This window comes from Natator depressus, chromosome 5 (assembly GCF_965152275.1).
Source record: "Natator depressus isolate rNatDep1 chromosome 5, rNatDep2.hap1, whole genome shotgun sequence".
NCBI lineage: Eukaryota > Metazoa > Chordata > Testudines > Cheloniidae > Natator > Natator depressus.
Window position 1 is genome coordinate 109,937,885 of NC_134238.1, and position 17,829 is coordinate 109,955,713.

Consider the following 17,829-nt stretch of genomic DNA (forward strand, 5'->3'; position numbering starts at 1 on the left):
TTGCCGTAGATTCTAAACACACACAACCTGAGCATGTGATATTAATAGTCAGAATGCATTTTGTAGGCATGGTAAGTGGGTTCTTTTAACAAGATGCTGTTTTAAAAATAAATTTAACTTTGAATTTTAAAATGTGTACCTTTCACCTGTTGTCTCATACGCTGAATAATTGATGCTTGACACAATATTATAGGAAGTTAAATGCAGTTTCCTCTTGCTGTAGGACTTGAGGAATCTCCTCCTTGTTGTCCTACAGCAGTTAGGTGTGTAAGTGAGTGAGTTTGCAAACCCTCCTCTGGACTGCTATAAAGGAGTTTAAAAAGAAAAAAAGAGAGAAAATCTGTAAAAACAAACCCGATAAAAGGTTGTCTGCTATACTTAAAATTGAATTTGCTGAATTGAAAACTGATTTTTTTTTTTAAATATTCTTTTCAGGCACATATCCCATTTCATGCACAATATACCTTTCCCTTCACCTCAAAGACCAAGAATCCTTGTACAGGTAACTAAAATATCTGCTTCTGTTTCTGGTTCTAAAGGTGGGGTGGGCCTTCTCCCAGGTACTGAAAGTGTGGGTTCTTCCTTTTGGGCTTCTGTCCTCAGCCTTAGAGCTACTCTTTACACAAGGGGCCAAATGCTCCTCTCTTATAGCTCTGTAAATTTGGAGTAGTTCACTTGAAAGTCCATGGGAGCTCTTCCAGATTTACAGTCATGAAACTGGCAGTAGAATGTTCTTCTGGTTCCTCAAATTTCCATTACTTACCTCTTTGTTTTGTAGGCACCCTTTACTGTACCATATTTCTTCTTTCACCTACCCATCCACCCCGCTGCTCTAGATCAGATGAGCCACCCCTCTTGAAGTGTCTGTAGTGCCACTCTGTTAATCACCAGGCTGTGGTTGAATGTTCAGTGCTGTGTCACAGACTGCTTCTTGTAACTGCTGTGAGTTGTCTCAATGATTACTCTGGGTCTTCTTGACCCAGTGAACAGAACTTTCAAGAGTTATCCCTGGTGATATTTCCCTGCATGGCATTGTGACATACTGTCTTTAGTGTGCCTGCTGTGCCATCAGAATATTCTGCCGTAAACTTTGATTGGAATATTGTACTCTCTTGAGTTGGCCATATAAATCCATTTAATGTTTTCACCTTTTTCAGCTTTCTGCCCATGATGCATTAATATTGTCTCAACCAGTTTCTACACCCTTGCCACTCAGGTAACATTAACAATGTTTAAATTCTATCTGGTTTATTGATGAAGGTTTTTTGTTTTTGTTTTTTAAAACAAATGGGCTGGGGATGAAGCGTGAGAGAAAGTAAAACTTTACCATAATACAATCAAATCTCAAATAATTGGAACAGGTCAAATATATGTACACCGTATATTTATAATGCAGTTTGTGTGGAAAAGTAGTGTACAAACCCCGTCATGCATGAGGGGGGAGTAATGCTTGAACAGTTACTATATGTGAGCAGCAGATGATTGCTTGCTGGCTCAGTGTGGGATCTCTTTTGAACAGAGATTGCTAGCTGAGAGTGATTATTTTTTAAATAGTTGATATTTTGGGAACTGAGTTATACGTCATGATCTCCATATTTTTCTTTTGCAACAGAGACTATTTGTTGTTCTACTTCCTTTCCCCCCCCCTTCTAATCCATGGGAGAGTGTGGCCACCAGCTTTGTACAATCAGCTAGTGTGCATACATGTGCAAGCACAGTGGAAGGCAAAAATGAGTCTAAAGATGTATTTGTGTAGCCCATGGGGGTTGGCACATTCTCTGCAAAAGCAGTCTGAAGCCATCTCTGTTCTGGAGCCCTGTACGCACAATTAAAATTTTTCAATTTTAACACTTCAATCAACCTTTGTTCAATATTATCTCTGGAAACTTTGTTTTTATATTGTACCTCCTGTGCTGGAGGATCCCAAAGAGTTATTTGCAAATGACAAGTGTCGAGCACCTTTGGAATGTATCCACCTTAGTAGTGGAGAATAGCAGCCAGACAGCAAACTGCACAGAGAGTGGTGCATAGAGAGACACACTTGCTCCAGGACAGGAGGGTAAACCCCATATCGTTTGTATGAAGTGTCATAGAATCTTTAATGTCCACACATCACTTACCAAAAAAAAAAAAAAAAGCGCACAAACTAAACGGCATGGAATTAAACTTGTATCTATCTCAGAAGTATGAAGGATTGAGTTGACCCAGCTGCAGTTAGAACCTGTGATTCCAGGGGTCTAACATGAATGGGTATAGGTTTTTGATGAACTGATTGAAGTATTCCATCCTAAACTGTGATGCCAGATATCTGCATAGCTGGAACATTCACTAGCCAAACAGGCCTTCCTTTCATAATGCCTATTTTATTTCATAGCATGTTTGGCTGATGGATGCTCATGCACGTAACAGGAAACTCATAAACATAACAAAGAACAATTTACTGAAGCTATTTTAAAGTGGTTCCCTTGGATTTAGTTTCTGTTTGCAATAGTGAAAACCCAGTAGTGAGGTGGTGGTTATTGACTAGCTATTCATAATGACATGAATTGAAGCCAACAACTCCTCTCAGCCAGTCATAGTCCCCAGTAAATGCCCAGCATTTTGATTGCTGTTGCTGTAGCAATTATTATATCTTTAGCTGTATGTTGAACACTACTGTTTGGATCCAAGTAATCTTCTCTTCTCTTCCTAGTGGAGCAAACTTCAGTACTTTGCTGATGAATCTTGGACCAGAAAACTGTGCTACTTTGTTACTCTTTGTATTGCTAGAGGGCAAGATCCTGCTGCACTCTCTGAGACCAGCTGTACTGACTGGAGTAGCTGAAGCTGTAGTCGCTGTAAGTACAGGATGTTCTGTACAGTAGTGAATGAATGAAGTCATTGCTGAGTCCACAGTGTAATTTTTCATTACGATTTCCACTCTTGTTCATCACCTTCTAGAGTTGACCCCAAACCCCCTCCTTTTGGCTTGGAAATACTTATGCCTAGTCTCAGCCAAACTATGACAGAAAGATCTTGTAATCTTTGTGTTGTTGTGTTTATATTAAATGCCACTGTTCTTTGTTTTATTTAAGTTGCTGACTCTTTGCAGTCCTTGACAATTGCTTCTGGGGTATTTAATGGTTGATGCTTTCCAAGGTAATGGAATGCTGACTTCTTGGGAAGTCAGAGACCACAAATAGCAGGTCAGAGGTCCTAGAGAAGGGTCTGTGTGTCCTTCAGCGGCGGTACCACAGAAAATTTGAGGGCACAAGGAAGGTAGCTGGGAGTTAGGTCCCAACTCTTACAGACTCTCTAGAGATTTGTATGTCCAAATTCAAATGCCTCAGGAGACTCTGAAGATGTACTTTTGAACCAGATATCTTTATATGTGCCAATAATACTAGTCTCTTTGTGGGTTAAATTAATGGAAAGTGGAAAAAAAAACACTTTTGAGTTATTAGAATGACACAGAAAAACATTTGCATAAACTCACATGGCTCAATCAACTCTTGTTGAAATAAACAGTCTCTTTTCTGAGCGAAAATTAACTGCAAGAAACTTCAGCCTAAAACTTGAGAAGAAACCTACTCTGAACCTCTCTCTTTGGCTTTACAGTTCCCTTGAATCCTATGCTTATGATGTTAATGATATCTCTCTCTTTGGTAGGGGAATAGCAAGGTTTGAAGCTCAGAACTTCCATGGCTTCTGAAATCATTTGTTAATGCCATACTGTTCACACTTCAGTGCAGCTATATTTTTCCTCTGGGGGGGATCTTAAAAACATTTTTTTAAATCTTTTAGCAAAATGTTTGCAGATTAGGTTAAATCAGCTTAAAAATATACTTTTCAAGTGCATTTTCACTTCCAGTGCAAAGCAAATTAATTGTGGGCATATCAGTGAGGATATTGCAAACACAGTTGGTGAAGGAACTGTAGCAGAAATCCATGAAATTCCTGCTTCCTCGATGAATTTTTCTGATGCCTTCAAGAGTGGCTAATATATTTAATATTTGACTGTAAATTAATGTGTGATTGCCCTAAATAGCCGTTTTACAGCAATGGCATTTTGTGAATATCAGTTACGATTAGGTCTCAGTTTTAATTGTTGTAACTGTTAGAATTGCTACAGTTTGTTATGCAGCCCTTTAAAAAATGCACTGAAGAACCTGCAAGGCAACCTTGAAGGTGGCTTTAGTTGTTGACTGTGTAACACAGCTCTTAGTATCTTTGTTTCCTGTATTCACCAACTTCACTTGTTGTTGTTTTTTATTGCACAATATCTATGTTGTCCTGTTTAATACATGGGTTTCATTTCATTTTTCCTTCAGATGATATTTCCATTTCAATGGCAGTGTCCATACATCCCCCTGTGTCCTTTGTCTCTGGCAGCAGTGCTCAGTGCTCCTGTTCCATTTATAGTTGGAGTTGATTCACGATACTTTGATCTGTATGATCCACCACAGGATGTTGTTTGCATTGACTTAGACACAAACATGGTATACCTGTAAGTTTGGTTTTTTTAAACTTTACTGATTTTATATAGGGATCCAGAAATCCCTAAAGTAACCAGTAAGGAGACATGTATAATATAGAAGAATGTTTCATCAGCCTCTCTCTCTCTGCTGCTGCTGCTAATGCTTCATAGAAAACTAAAATGTACCAAATCGGCCTCTTGGGCTAAATTCAGAAGTGTGATGCAAGTGGTGGTGTAAGTCTGAATGCGTAAGGGTTACAGTAACATAATGTGAGGAAGGTGGAATTGTAGGACAGAAGAAGCAAGTGATCAGAGGGTGTAAGCTAAACTATGGGAAGGGCCTGCATCTTATACCATCCCGTTGGTTGCTTTCCTTGCTGCAATCTCACCCTTGCACCACCATTTACACAGTCTCTGAATTTGGTCTGCATGAGTGAAATACAATTCCAGACATGTGTCCCACGAACATACAGATGTTCAGTTTAATGTAAAACTACCAGCTGAAATAGAAATGTATATACAATGCTGATGTCCACTTTTCAGGTCCTTTGTCAAGCATGAATTCAGTCTTCTAAGTCATTAGGGAAGCTTTAGTTCCTTTAGCTGGATGAGAGTTATAATGACATGAGGCATATATTGTATGAAGAATGTGGAGGAAAAAAACACCTTCCATTAAAACTCAGACCCTTAGGTTGCATTTCTAATCCTGTTGTATTTAGTATAGAATATGATGGCAAATGGGTCTGTGGAGAACAGCAGATGTGAGGATTTTTCTGGTACTACAAAATTCAAACTCTTGAATGTTCACTAGTCAAACCGCAATTCTTTTCAAAACCACATTTTATGTACCAAGAATTACATTCAAACCATAACTTTGAAGTGGGGAAAAAATATCTGATAATGCTGCTCTGAATGTGCCCTTGGCAATATTTGTGATGTAAATATTTCAGTTGAAACTGTATTGCTTTCTATTGCTTCTACATGCAATGCAGTACAAACTTGATTTCTGGGTAACTTCCATTATGTTATTTCAAATACTGCACTGTATAGACAAATTAGAGGAGGAGTGACTGAAGTGGCAGAACTCTAATAATAAAGAAGTACATGTTGAACTAGCTGAATGACTGTATAAGCCTTTTTCTTGCTGTAATAAAGGACTCCCATTAATCTAATAATCACACGCTCGTCTGAAAATGCTAACCTACTAGTGTTAAGTGACCCCTATCAGTATTGCAACTGAATGAGTAGAGTGTTTCTATCTTCAGTTTGTTTATTTTGTGCATCTCAACATTTTGCATATAGTCAGTTTTATTGTTTCTATTGTATAGTTACTTAAATTTCCTTCTTTATCTTCTTTAGCAATAGAGAAAATTTTAAGAAAGTAATTATGATACCACAAATCTCAGAGGGATTCTGGTACCCAAAACAACTTTTACAACTTTTTTTTTTTTTAAAGCTGGCTAGATTTCATGTTAACTGTGTCCCTTTTAATTTTTTTAAACCACATATAAGGTATACTATGCTTCATTAACTGTTACTGTTGTTGTGTTTTCCTTATTGTGAATGAGTTAACCAAAAGTAGTTGTCTCCTTTTTGCAGTTGTCTGTGCAATTCCCCCTCTCAAGGAAAAGTTGACCTTTTCTCTCCTCAACGTATTTATTAAAAATGATTTAAACTTAATCATTAATGTAAAAATAAGATGGTGATTAATTTAGACTTAATTATTTAGTGAATTGTCTCATGCCTTTTAGGATTATTCCAGGCTAGTGGAAACAACAATCTTGAATGATGATGATGTTGGCTGTAATTGCACACTGTACGTGTTTTCTTTTCCTCTGCAGAAATACGTTTTGTATTGTTCCATGTCAAATTTTTAACTCTAATCAGATTTTCATGCTTAAACATTTGAGTTACAATTAGTCAGTGGGTTTGACTCAGTTTGAACATTTTCTTCTTTTTCTTTGTCAAGAAGACAGTTCCTGTGATATTTATTGGAAAAAGAAGTGTTTCCTTTCAACTACTGCAAGACTCACTGTTCCTGTGGTACTATCAAAGGAAATACTGCAGAACAATGCTGCTTGTGTATTTTTTTTAATGCAAATATTGCAGAATTTGTTCTCAGCAGTCCATTTAGGAGACTATACTACAGAAGGAATGGTGGCTAGGAAGAGGAAAATAATAGAATTAAAAGGTTTTTTTCTTCATTGTAACAATATCTTTAGTATTTGGTTTTGGGGTATTTTTGTTTAAAAACACTGCCAGTGGAGACTTAAGTATTCAGTCATGGAGATGTGATTCTCCATATCTCCAGTGTGTAGTGGTGTGGTATTAAGTAGAGATAGATGAATTGCAAAAGGTTCAGTTCAAATAAGCAGATGAAAGTTCAAATAGTATAAACCTTATTTGGGCTGCTAGTTAATGGATTGGAAATCTTCTAGGAACTAGATTTCTTGTGGGACTTCCTGTAGTTCCTGGCACTAACTTGGTTAAAACCTGGTGGTGGTGAACAGTGGCAAAATGTAACGTTTAAAAAGCCTCTCAAACTTAAACTTAAAAAAAAACAAAAACAACAAAAAATCTTTTGGTCAAGGCAGGGGACTGGGACGCAGGAGACCTGGTTTCCCTGCCCAGCTCAGTCACATAAGTTCATGTTTTCAAGACTGTCACCTAAAATTGTTTGCTTATTTTGGCCATTTTACTGATGGTAACTATAGCCTGATTTTCAGAGGTGCTGAATACCTACATCTCCCACTGAAGTAGATTGGAGCTGTTGGTGGCTTCACTTCTGGAAATACATACCCTCCTTTTCTCTCATTAGGCATGTGACAACTCTTTCCTCACCTGTATAATGGGGGTATTTCTTTATCTCAGCAACTTGTTCATGCAGTATCTGTGTCAGTGAAGACTGTATAGAAACGTGAAGTGTTATAAATGAATGTTATTGCTGGCTTTTATTTAAGCCCCATTCCTTTTTCTGTGGAGAGATACTTTTTATTAAATATAACAGTGCTGCTATAGTGAAGCTAATTTTGAAAGACCCTTAGAGCTGAATAGAAGGGATAATATTTTTCAGAAAGGCAGTGTTTTCTAGTACAACAATCTCAACTAGTCATTGACAAGTGTTTTTTGAAAGCATTTAGTGCTATAGATCCATTATCATAGACTGATGAAGCATTATTTACTGCCAGCAAATGTTGAATGGCTTTCATTCATCCAACGTTCTCTTTAGTGACTGTCCTTTGTTGCTCTCAGACTATATCTGCAAAAGTAACAATGACAATCTTTTTGAGGGAGGTTGTTAGGAAAAGGTTTTGTTTTTGTTTTTTTTTTAAATAAGTCTTCCGTTTTGTTTTATTTGTTGCACTGGAGAAACAGTATAGCCAATGTTGCTATAGAGAGATCAGGGAGAGAAAGTGGGAGGAGAGTTCCCTGAGCACACAACTGCAAGCTAGGGATCACAGAGTTCTAATCTTGGCTCTGACTTGCTGTATAGTTTTTGACAGCTCTTGCTTAGATCCTCTGCCTCAGTTTCCTTATGAGTAAAATGGGAGTGATTGTTCTTGCAAAGACCCCTGTGAGGTTGGGCTCATTATTTGTAAAACACTGAGAATGAAGAGACACGTATAGTTGCTAAGTGTTGCTTTTGTTTATAATTTCTGCAGGCAATTTTATCTCTAGTAAAATGTCTAAAATATTTTCAAAAACAAGAATGTAATCAGCTATACTAATAGCGATCCAACAGTCGGTGAGCAATCCTGTTACTGATGCAAAGCAACAAATGAGCATGTCTGCATCAGCCAAACTAGTAATAAATGACTGACTAGGTACTGTGCCAGCAATATCTGCTACATTCCCTGCTACAATAACTTCCCTCTCCCCTTGCATTCCAGAAGGGAGGCACATACATGCCTAGAGTTCTCAGCATTCACCCCCACCCTCTCCGTTTATTTCTTCTCTGCTAAACAAGGACTTGCATTGTAGCCGCTGTCTTTCTAACCAAGGAAGAACCTCACTTTAGGCCAGTTAACTGCATTGCTTAATCAACCACATAGGTCCCGAAGTGTGTGCTGAATCCTCAGCCTTCCCAGTCCCTGCTGGCCTAGTATTGAGACTGGAAATAGACATTGAATCAGTGTGTCTGGTACATGTGGCAGTGCAGCATATGACCATAAAGATACCAGGCTGGACCCCAATACTATTGTAATTTTTACATGCATTTTAATACTAATTACTCTACTCCTAATTGCAAGGGTTACCAGATAGCAAGTGTAAAAAATCGGAATGGGGTGGAGGTAATAGGTGCCTATATAAGAAAAAGCCCGCAAAATCGGGACTGTCCTTATAAAATTGGGACATCTGGTCACCCTACTAATTGCTATGCTTACCCTTTTCTGCCATGCACCAAGCGTATATTTTATATTTATACTACTGCTATTGGATACGAAATGGACTAGGAATAGGAAGGTCAGTAAGTGAGATGAATTGTATGTTTTCATGTCAATCAAGTGCAGAGGAGCCTGATTAAATTATTTTCTTCAATGAGATAAAAGCAGCCACTTCGAGATTTATTAAAGCACCAATTTAAATGTCTAAACCAAATCTAAACAAAAGTTCTGGTTTCAGGTGAATCTGGGATCAGATCCAAACTCAGTTTAGACTGCTATATTATTTGGAGGAAACAAAATAGTTTTCAGTTCTGTTCTTTCTACTGTGTATTTTATTTCTACAAAGAAATAAAAGTGATGAAAAGGCTTCTTTCCAATGCCATCTTGTTTTGGTATTGTGCCATCTTGAAAGTGAAGTAACAAAACATTGTTTTCATACACTTACCATTCTTTTTTATTTTGCATGCATTGTTTGTTTCACTGTGTAGATCGGATGATAAGAAGAGCATGAACTGGAAACAGCTTCCTAAGAAGCCATGCAAAAGTCTACTCAGCACCTTAAGGAAATTGCATCCACAGCTGACATCAGGTAAAGCATGGGGACGGAAAAGGAAGCTGCCCTATGCAAAGGAATTACAATAATTTTCACAGAATATTTATTTTGCTGGTATAAACCAACAACTCTTAACAAATAAGAACCATGGCTATAAATGTAAGGCCATCCCTTTAAGTACATGGCATGACATTTTTGCACTTTTACTTTGCTGTCATTCTGAACTTTAAACCATATGGAGATTCTTTCCAGTTCTCAACATAGATGGGGCTGTCAAAGGGGAGTTGTATTTAAAACACAGTTCAAACAAAGCTCCCACTGAACCACATTTTGGAAATGAGTCTGTTAGGTTCATGTTAGACTATTACTCTAAACAAGTGCCAAGATAACTGAAAAAATGCTAAGGGTATGAGGGCAATAAGTTTTCAACAGTATTTACATAGCCCACTGAAAATGTGAGTATAAAAGTCAGTAAGTAGCTTAAACTCTGACCAAATATTTGTAGAGAAATTGTGTTTTGTTCAGTGAATAATTTCTTATTTTGGCTTCGCCCTGTCCAAACCAACTGTTTGGCAGGAGCCACATTCAAACTATTTTCAGACACTGCTGCCTTAGGAGTATAGATAGGACCTTTTTAATGTGAAGTTTTAAGTTGGTTTAATAATACACACCTTACACTGAACTGAGGAGGTGGTGCTGGCTCCTGTGTCACAAGTATATAAAGACTGTAAAATGAAGGAAACATTCAAACAGAAATAATATGCAATGATTTAGGGAATTAAATGACTTTCTGCCTTTCCCTCTATTTTCAGTAAGCTTTCAGTGAAAGCCTTGTGCCCAACCTGCCCTTGCGTTGAGTTCTCTCAGCAGGATATATTCAGAGTCAGATGTTATAACTAACACAAAGCTGCTATAGGCTCAGTTCCAAATTTAACTGGAGCAGAGGCAATGATGTACATCAAATTGGGTTAATGCTTTTATTCTTTTGCACTACACATATTAAGTTAGCACTGCTAAGGAAAAATGTCATCAAGATAGCATAGAAATGGATTTCTCTTGCGTGTGTAGGGAAAAACAGTCTGCCACGCTCAGTTTTAGAAGACTGAAGCCCCTTCATAACATAGTAAACAAAACTCATACAAAAATGTCTTGGTATTCTAGTTTTTTCTCTCTTAAATTTCACAGAAATCTTAAATGAACTGAGATAGAGATGATATTGATATTACAGGGTTGAAGCAAAGCCACTTGTGGAGTGACAAAATAAAAAAATGTAGCAATATAGCGTACTGGGGGTAAATTTTTAGCACCTCTCATCTACTTGTGCTTTCACATTACAAGTGTAAACCCTGCATGCGTTCTCACAGTTTTGCGAAAGCACAAGTAGATGAGGCACCACCTGGCTTCCCTGTTATGTATTGTAAAATTGCATCTGCACATAGAAGTGCCTACACACGTTAAAAATTCTAACATCTCTGTGCAGTAAAGTGCCTACGTTACAAGTGTAAACCCTGCGTGCCACCTGGCTGTTTCTAACACTTTACTGCACAGAGATGTTAGAATTTTTAATGTGTGTAGGCACTTCTAGGTGCAGATGCAATTTTACAATACATAACAGGGAAGCCAGGTGGTGAGCGAGGTGAAAACTTGATCTTCAATGTTGATTGTGTACTGATCCATTGCAAAAGATGAAATTCAGTTTAGGAGGTGACAGGTGTTGTGATGGATCCCACTTTAATTATCTAATATCCAAGCAGGACTGGCTGGCTTACGGAAAAGAGATCTCTTGTCTGCATGTAGCCTTTTTAATCTGGCCCAGATGATGATAGGGAATGGAAATAGGTGCCATATAATGGTTCTTCAGTAGCCCATGTGAAATAAGTTAGTAATCTCATGATTAGCAGAGAATTTTAGGCCTGGTCTACACTGCGAGTTTGTCGGATTTAGCAGCATTAAATCTGAATTAACCCTGCTCCCGTCCACACAACAAAGCCATTTTTTCAACATAAAGGGCTCTTAAAACCGATTTCTGTACTCCTCCCCAACGAGGGGGTTAGCACTGAAATTGACATCGCCATTTTGAATTAGGGTTAGTGTGGACGCAATTCAAGGGTATTGGCCTCCAGGAGCTATCCCACACTGCACCATTGTGACCGCTCTGGACAGCACTCTGAACTTTGATGCACTGGCCTGGTGTACAGGAAAAGCCCTGGGAACTTTTGAATCTCATTTCCTGTTTGGCCAGGCGAGCTCATCAGCACAGGTGACCATGCAGTCCCAGAATCGAAAAAGAGCTCCAGCATGGACTGAACGGGAGGTACTGGGTCTGATCGCTGTATGGGGAGAGGAATCCGTGCTATCGGAACTTTACATTCCAAAAGATGAAATGCCAAAATATTTCAAAAAATCTCAGAGGCCATGAGGGACAGAGGCTACATCAGGGACGCAGCACAGTGCTGTGTGAAACTTAAGGAGCTCAGACAAGCGTACCAGAAAACCAAAGAATCAAACGGACGCTCTGGGACAGAGCCCCAGACATGCCGCTTCTATGCTGAGCTGCATGAAGTTCTGGGCGGGGGGCCGGCACCACTACTCCACCCCTGTCCGTGGACTCCGATGATGGGGTACTCTTCGCCATGCCTGAGGATTTTGCAGATGGGGAAGATGAGGACGACGACAACGAGTTTGGGGAGAGCACACAGCACACTGTTCTCCCCGACAAGAGGATCTTTTTCTCACCCTGACTGAAATACCCTCCCAACCCAACGAAGCCGGAGAAGGGACCTCTGGTGAGTGTACCTTTTTAAATATAATACACGTTATAAAAGCAAGCGTTTTTTAATGATTAAGTAGCCCTGAGGACTTGGGATGCATTCATGGCCAGTACAGCTACTGGAAAAGTCTGTTAACGTGTCTGGGGATGGAGTGGAAATCCTTCAGGGACATCTCCATGAAGTTCTCCTGGAAGTACTCTAAAACCCTTTGCAGAAGGTTTCTGGGGAGAGCAGCCTTATTCCGTCCTCCATGGTAGGACACTTTACCACGCCATGCTAGTAGCAAATAATCTGATATCATTGCATGACAAAGCCTGGCAGCGTATGGTCCCGGTGTTTGCTGGCATTCAAGCAACATCCATTCTTTATCTCTCTCTGCTATCCTCAGGAGAGTGATATCGTTCATGGTAACCTGGTTGAAATAGGGGAATTTAATTAAGGAGACATTCAGAGGTGCCCATTCCTACTGGGCTGTTTGTCTGTGGCTGAAAAGAAATCCTCCCAGCAGTTAGCCGTGGGGTGGGGTTGGGGGGGGGCGGGCATTGGCGCTGAGCTGTTCGTGTTTGGCTAGCAGGGATCTTCCCTGATACCAGCCAGGCGGTGGGGGGAGGGGAAAAGCGATCATCCCAGAGAATTGGATGCGGGGAGGGGGTTAGTTTGGTTTCTGCTGCTGCATGTTAACATTAAAACCGCAGCACTAAATGTCCAACTCAACAGACTTTGCTTGGTATGGGAAAGGAGGGCGCTGCTGCTATGAAGGTTGCAGAAGCCGAAAGACTATGGCTTACCATGGCCACCTGCAAGCCAAATTCTGTTGCCCAGCACTGCGTGTGTGATCTCTAACACCAAAGCCGCAGGCACTAAATATAAGATGCAAAATGCGACCTTGTACCAAAATCACATGTGCTATGTAATGTGAATAGTGTTGTTCACAGTGAAAGAGTATAGCCATTGTTCTGTAAAATGTATCTTTTAAAATACTTCACTCCCTTTTTTTCCTCCCGCAGCTGCAAATGTTTCTAGCCTCCCTCCTCCTTCCCAAAGACTATCTCAGATAAGGCGGCGAAAAAAATGCACGCGCGATGAAATGTTCTCTGAGCTCATGCAGTCATCCGGCTCTGACAGAGCTGTGTGGAGGGACACAATAGCAGAGTACAGGACAGTGGACGATGAATGTGAGGAGAGCTGGCGGCAGGAAGGTCAGAGGAGACATGAGGCAACGCTGGGGCTACTGCGGGATCAAACAGACATGCTCCGGCGTCTGGTGGAGGTTCATGAACGGCAGCAGGATCACAGACTGCCGCTGCAGTCCCTGCTTAACCACCCTCTCTCCTCCCCAAGTTCCATAGCCTCCTCACCCAGATGCCCAAGAACGCGGGGGGCAAGGAGACTCTGGGCACCCAACCACTCCACCCCAGTGGACAGCCCAAGCAACAGAAGGCTGTCATTCAACAAGTTGTAAAGTGGCCTTTTCCTTCCCTCCTCCCACACCCCACCCAGGCTACCTTGTGAGCTATCTCCCTATTTTTGTAATCAATAAAGAATACATGTTTTTTCAACGATAGTGACTTTATTTCCTTTGCAGTCAAGCTGTGATCAAAGGGGGGAGGGCAGGTGGTTTACAGGGAATTTAGAGGCAACCAAGGGGGCAGGTTTTCATCAAGGAGAAACAAACAGGTGTCACACAGTACCCTGGCCAGTCATGAAACTGGTTTTCAAAGCTTCTCTGATGTGCAGTGCTTCCTGCTGTGCTCTTCTACCTGCCCTGGTGTCTGGCTGCACGTATTCAACAGCCAGGCGATTTGCATCAACCTCCCACCCCACCATAAATGTCTCCCCCTTATTGTCACAGAGATTGTGGAGCGCACAGAGCAAGCAGCAATAACAATGGGAATATTGGTTTCGCTGAGGTCTGAGTGAGTCAGTAAACTGCGCCAGCGACCCTGTAAACATCCAAATGCACACTCTACCACCATTCTGCACTTGCTCAGCCTACAGTTGATAAGCTCCTTACTACTGTCCAGGGTGCCTGTGTACGGCTTCATGAGCCAGGGCATTAAGGGGTAGGCTGGGTCCCCAAGGATAAACATAGGCATTTCAACATCCCCAACAGTTATTTTCTGGTCTGGGAAGTAAATCCCTTCCTGCAGCCATCTAAACAGACCAGAGTTCCTGAAGACCCGAGCGTCCTGGACCTTTCCCGGCCATTCCACGTTGATGTTGGTGAAACGTCCCTTGTGATCCACCAGTGCTTGCAGTACCATTGAAAAGTACCCCTTGTGGTTTATGTACTGGCTGCCCTGGTGGTCCGGTCCCAAGACAGGGATATGCATTCCGTCTGTAGCCCCACCACAGTTAGGGAATCCCATTGCAGCAAAGCCATCTAGTATGACCTGCACATTTCCCAGAGTCACTACCTTTGATAGAAGCAGCTTAAGGATTGCTTTGGCTACTTGCATCACAGCAACCCCCACAGTAGATTTGCCCACTCCAAATTGATTACCGAGTGACCGGTAGCTGTCTGGTGTTGCAAGCTTCCACAGGGCTATTGCCACTCACTTGTGAACTGTGAGGGCTGCTCTCATCTTGGTATTCTTGCGCTTCAGGGCAGGGGAAAGCAAGTCACAAAGTTCCATGAAAGTGCTCTTACGCATGCAAAAGTTTCGGAGCCACTAGGAATCATCCCAGACCCGCAACACTATGCGGTCCCACCACTCTGTGCTTGTTTCCCGGGCCCAGAATCGGCATTCCACGGCATGAGCCTGCCCCATTAACACCATGATCTCCAAATTGTGGGGGAATGCAGTTTTAGAGAGAAGTGTGTTCATGTCCTCAGCACTGCGCTTCCGTCGCCTCCTCGCCTGGTTTTTCAGGTGCTGGTTCTGCATAAATTGCACGATAATGCACGAGGTGTTTACAATGGTCATAACTGCTGCGGTGAGCTGAATGGGCTCCATGCTTGCTGTGCTATGGCGTCTGCTCCTGCTCGGGCAATCCAGGGAAAAGGACGCGAAACAATTGTTTGCTGTTGCTCTGACAGAGGGAGGGGCGACCGACAACATGGCTTACAGGATTGGCTTACAGGGAATTAAAATCAACAAATGGGGTGGCTTTGCGAGAAATAGAATGGCCCCCTCAAGGATAGAACTCAAAACTGGGTTTAGAAGGCTGTTGATTTCACGGAGGGAGGGAGGAGAAAATGAATACAAAACAAATCTGGTCTATTTCTTGTTTTGATCCACTTCATCTATCTTTATAATCTTGCTGGCAGCAGACTGTGCAGTACGACCGCTAGCCATTGTCATCTCCTGGGTGCTCGGCAGAAGACAGTGCAGTATGACTGCTGGCCATCATCATCTCCTGGCTGCTCATTAAAAGACGGTGCAGTAGGACTGAATCATCATGAGACGAAACTTAAAAGGGTAATGACCTGGCTGAGTCACGCCCATGTTTGCCCAGGTACCCCTGACCTCATCGAGGTCGGTTAAAAGAGCACCCAGGAATATGTTGACAACAGCTACCAGTCGTACTGCACTGTCTGCGGCCAAAAGGCAATAAGCTGCTGCTGTGTAGCAATGCAGTACCGCGTCTGCCAGCAGCCAGGAGACATATGGTGACGATTAGCTGAGCGGGTTCCATGCTTGCCGTGGTATGGTGTCTGCTCAAGTAACCCAGGAAAAAAGGTGCGAAACAATTATCTGCCGTTGCTTTCACGGAGGGAGGGAGGGAAGGGGGCCTGATGATATGTACCCAGAACCACCCGCGACAATGTTTTAGCCCCATCAGGCATTGGGATTTCTACCCAGAATTCAAGTGGGCGGCGGAGACTGCAGGAACTGTGGGATAGCTACCCACAGTGCAACGCTCCGGAAGTCGACGGTTGCCTTGGTACTGTGGACGCACTCCGCCGACTACGTGCACTTAGAGCATTTGTGTGGGGACACACACAATCGACTGTATAAAAACATTTTCTACAAAACCGACTTCTATAAATGCAACCTAATTTCATAGCGTAGACAAGGCCTTAGTTTTCTGTATTGTCATTCTTACTACTTTCGGGAATGCTAAGTATAAAAGGAAAGAAAAATCTGTCTTGGGTGTTCCTAGGATAATTTGTTTTAATGTCATCCATAATAAAGCTCACTTTCCCTTTGCTCCTGTTTCTAGTTCACAGAAAGACCCAAGACGGCTCTGCAGTGGAGATGACACCTATAGAGGCAGATTTCTCTTGGCAGAAGAAGATGACAGAACTTGAGATGGAGATCCAAGAGGCTTTTCTGCGCTTCATGGCGTCTATTTTAAAGGGGTACAGAACATTCCTCAAGCCAATTACTCAGGCACCTTCAAATAAAACTACTGCTGCTGATTCCTTGTTTGACCTTCAAGGTGAGGCTGTCCTGGATCACATTGAGGGCAGGGTTGGTGTTGTGGTGATTATAATAATAGTGCCCAAAGGCCCAGTGAGGGTCAGGATGTTGTTATGCTAGGCGCTGTCCAAATGCATTGGTGGACATGGCCTGTGCTCTGAAAAGCTTAATTGCAGTTTAATTGGCACGTTTCACATTAACATCACATCTGAAAGCAGAATCTTGCCCTTTTAAGTTATTTTGAATCTTTTAAATGTTGTAATTTGATTAAAATATAAGTAAAGCTGGTCAGTAATAAATAGCATCTGTGTGTTGTAACGTGGCCATTCTGCTAATGTAACTGCAGGTCTTGCTATTGTTGAAGGTCTGACAAAATCATCTCTCAATAATGTGACATTATCTCTGGTGTGCACATTTCTTTAAGGCGGCTCTTGGGATTATAGAAACTTTGCAACTTGTATTGAGAATAAATGCTCTTAGAAGCCAAGCCCTAGTGGCCTGATAACACAAAGAATAAATGAAAGTGTTCTTAATTCTACACAGGGTAAGAATAGAAAACTTTGAGGGGGGAAAAAGGTTAAGAATATAAGGAACACCAGCTGACTCCCCTCAATTCATTCTGGTTGTGTAGACTTCAGATAGGCTGCTGTTTTGACAGAGTTGAGAAAAGTTCTTAATGGAGATAGTTAATGGGACACTTGAAAAAAGGTTTTAAAAAACTTTCCAATCCTACATCTGCCCCTGAGAACCCATACATTTTTGTGACCTTTTACAGTCACTTTTTCTTATGTTTTTATGTGTATTTTTTTTTTTGTGTGTCTCCTTTCTTGCTGTGTGAAAGAAGTACACAAGTCCAGGAAACTAATTATATTGGGAAATGGTGTAAGTGACTATCCACCATGTACTGTCTAATGCAAAGTAAGCAAACTTTATGTAAAAAAAAGACAAAGCAACTCCTTGAAATTTAAGTGATTTTATGTGTTAGTATAACAATTGACAGGTGAAACACTGCAGACAAATGTGACTTTGTTGTTGACTGTTTCTTTTGAGGCTTCATCTTAAAACTAGTATTTAGTTTTTCTAAATTTTTTTTAACCAGGATTTTTAAAAAGTAGAGACCGTGCCTACACAAAGTTCTACATGCTTCTAACCAAAACACAGATATTTAGCCGCTTCATAGAAGAGTGCAGTTTTGTGAGTGACAAGGATACCAGCTTGGCATTTTTTGATGACTGCATAGAAAAGGTGAACAATTGTATTTCATTCTTTTTTTTAAAAAGTATTTATGTGCTGCTGT

General features: G+C 41.1%; 1 protein-coding gene across 1 annotated transcript in view; it reads left to right on the plus strand.

Moving 5' to 3' along the window:
* DENND4C (DENN domain containing 4C) overlaps nucleotides 1–17,829 on the plus strand; it is a 115,616-nt gene that overhangs the window by 60,297 nt on the left and 37,490 nt on the right. The window contains exons 7-13 of the mRNA XM_074953451.1: nucleotides 436–502; nucleotides 1,158–1,216; nucleotides 2,693–2,837; nucleotides 4,311–4,486; nucleotides 9,330–9,430; nucleotides 16,333–16,551; nucleotides 17,632–17,777. Of these exons, the coding sequence (XP_074809552.1) occupies nucleotides 436–502; nucleotides 1,158–1,216; nucleotides 2,693–2,837; nucleotides 4,311–4,486; nucleotides 9,330–9,430; nucleotides 16,333–16,551; nucleotides 17,632–17,777 (913 nt within the window). The remainder of the gene's footprint in view (nucleotides 1–435; nucleotides 503–1,157; nucleotides 1,217–2,692; nucleotides 2,838–4,310; nucleotides 4,487–9,329; nucleotides 9,431–16,332; nucleotides 16,552–17,631; nucleotides 17,778–17,829) is intronic.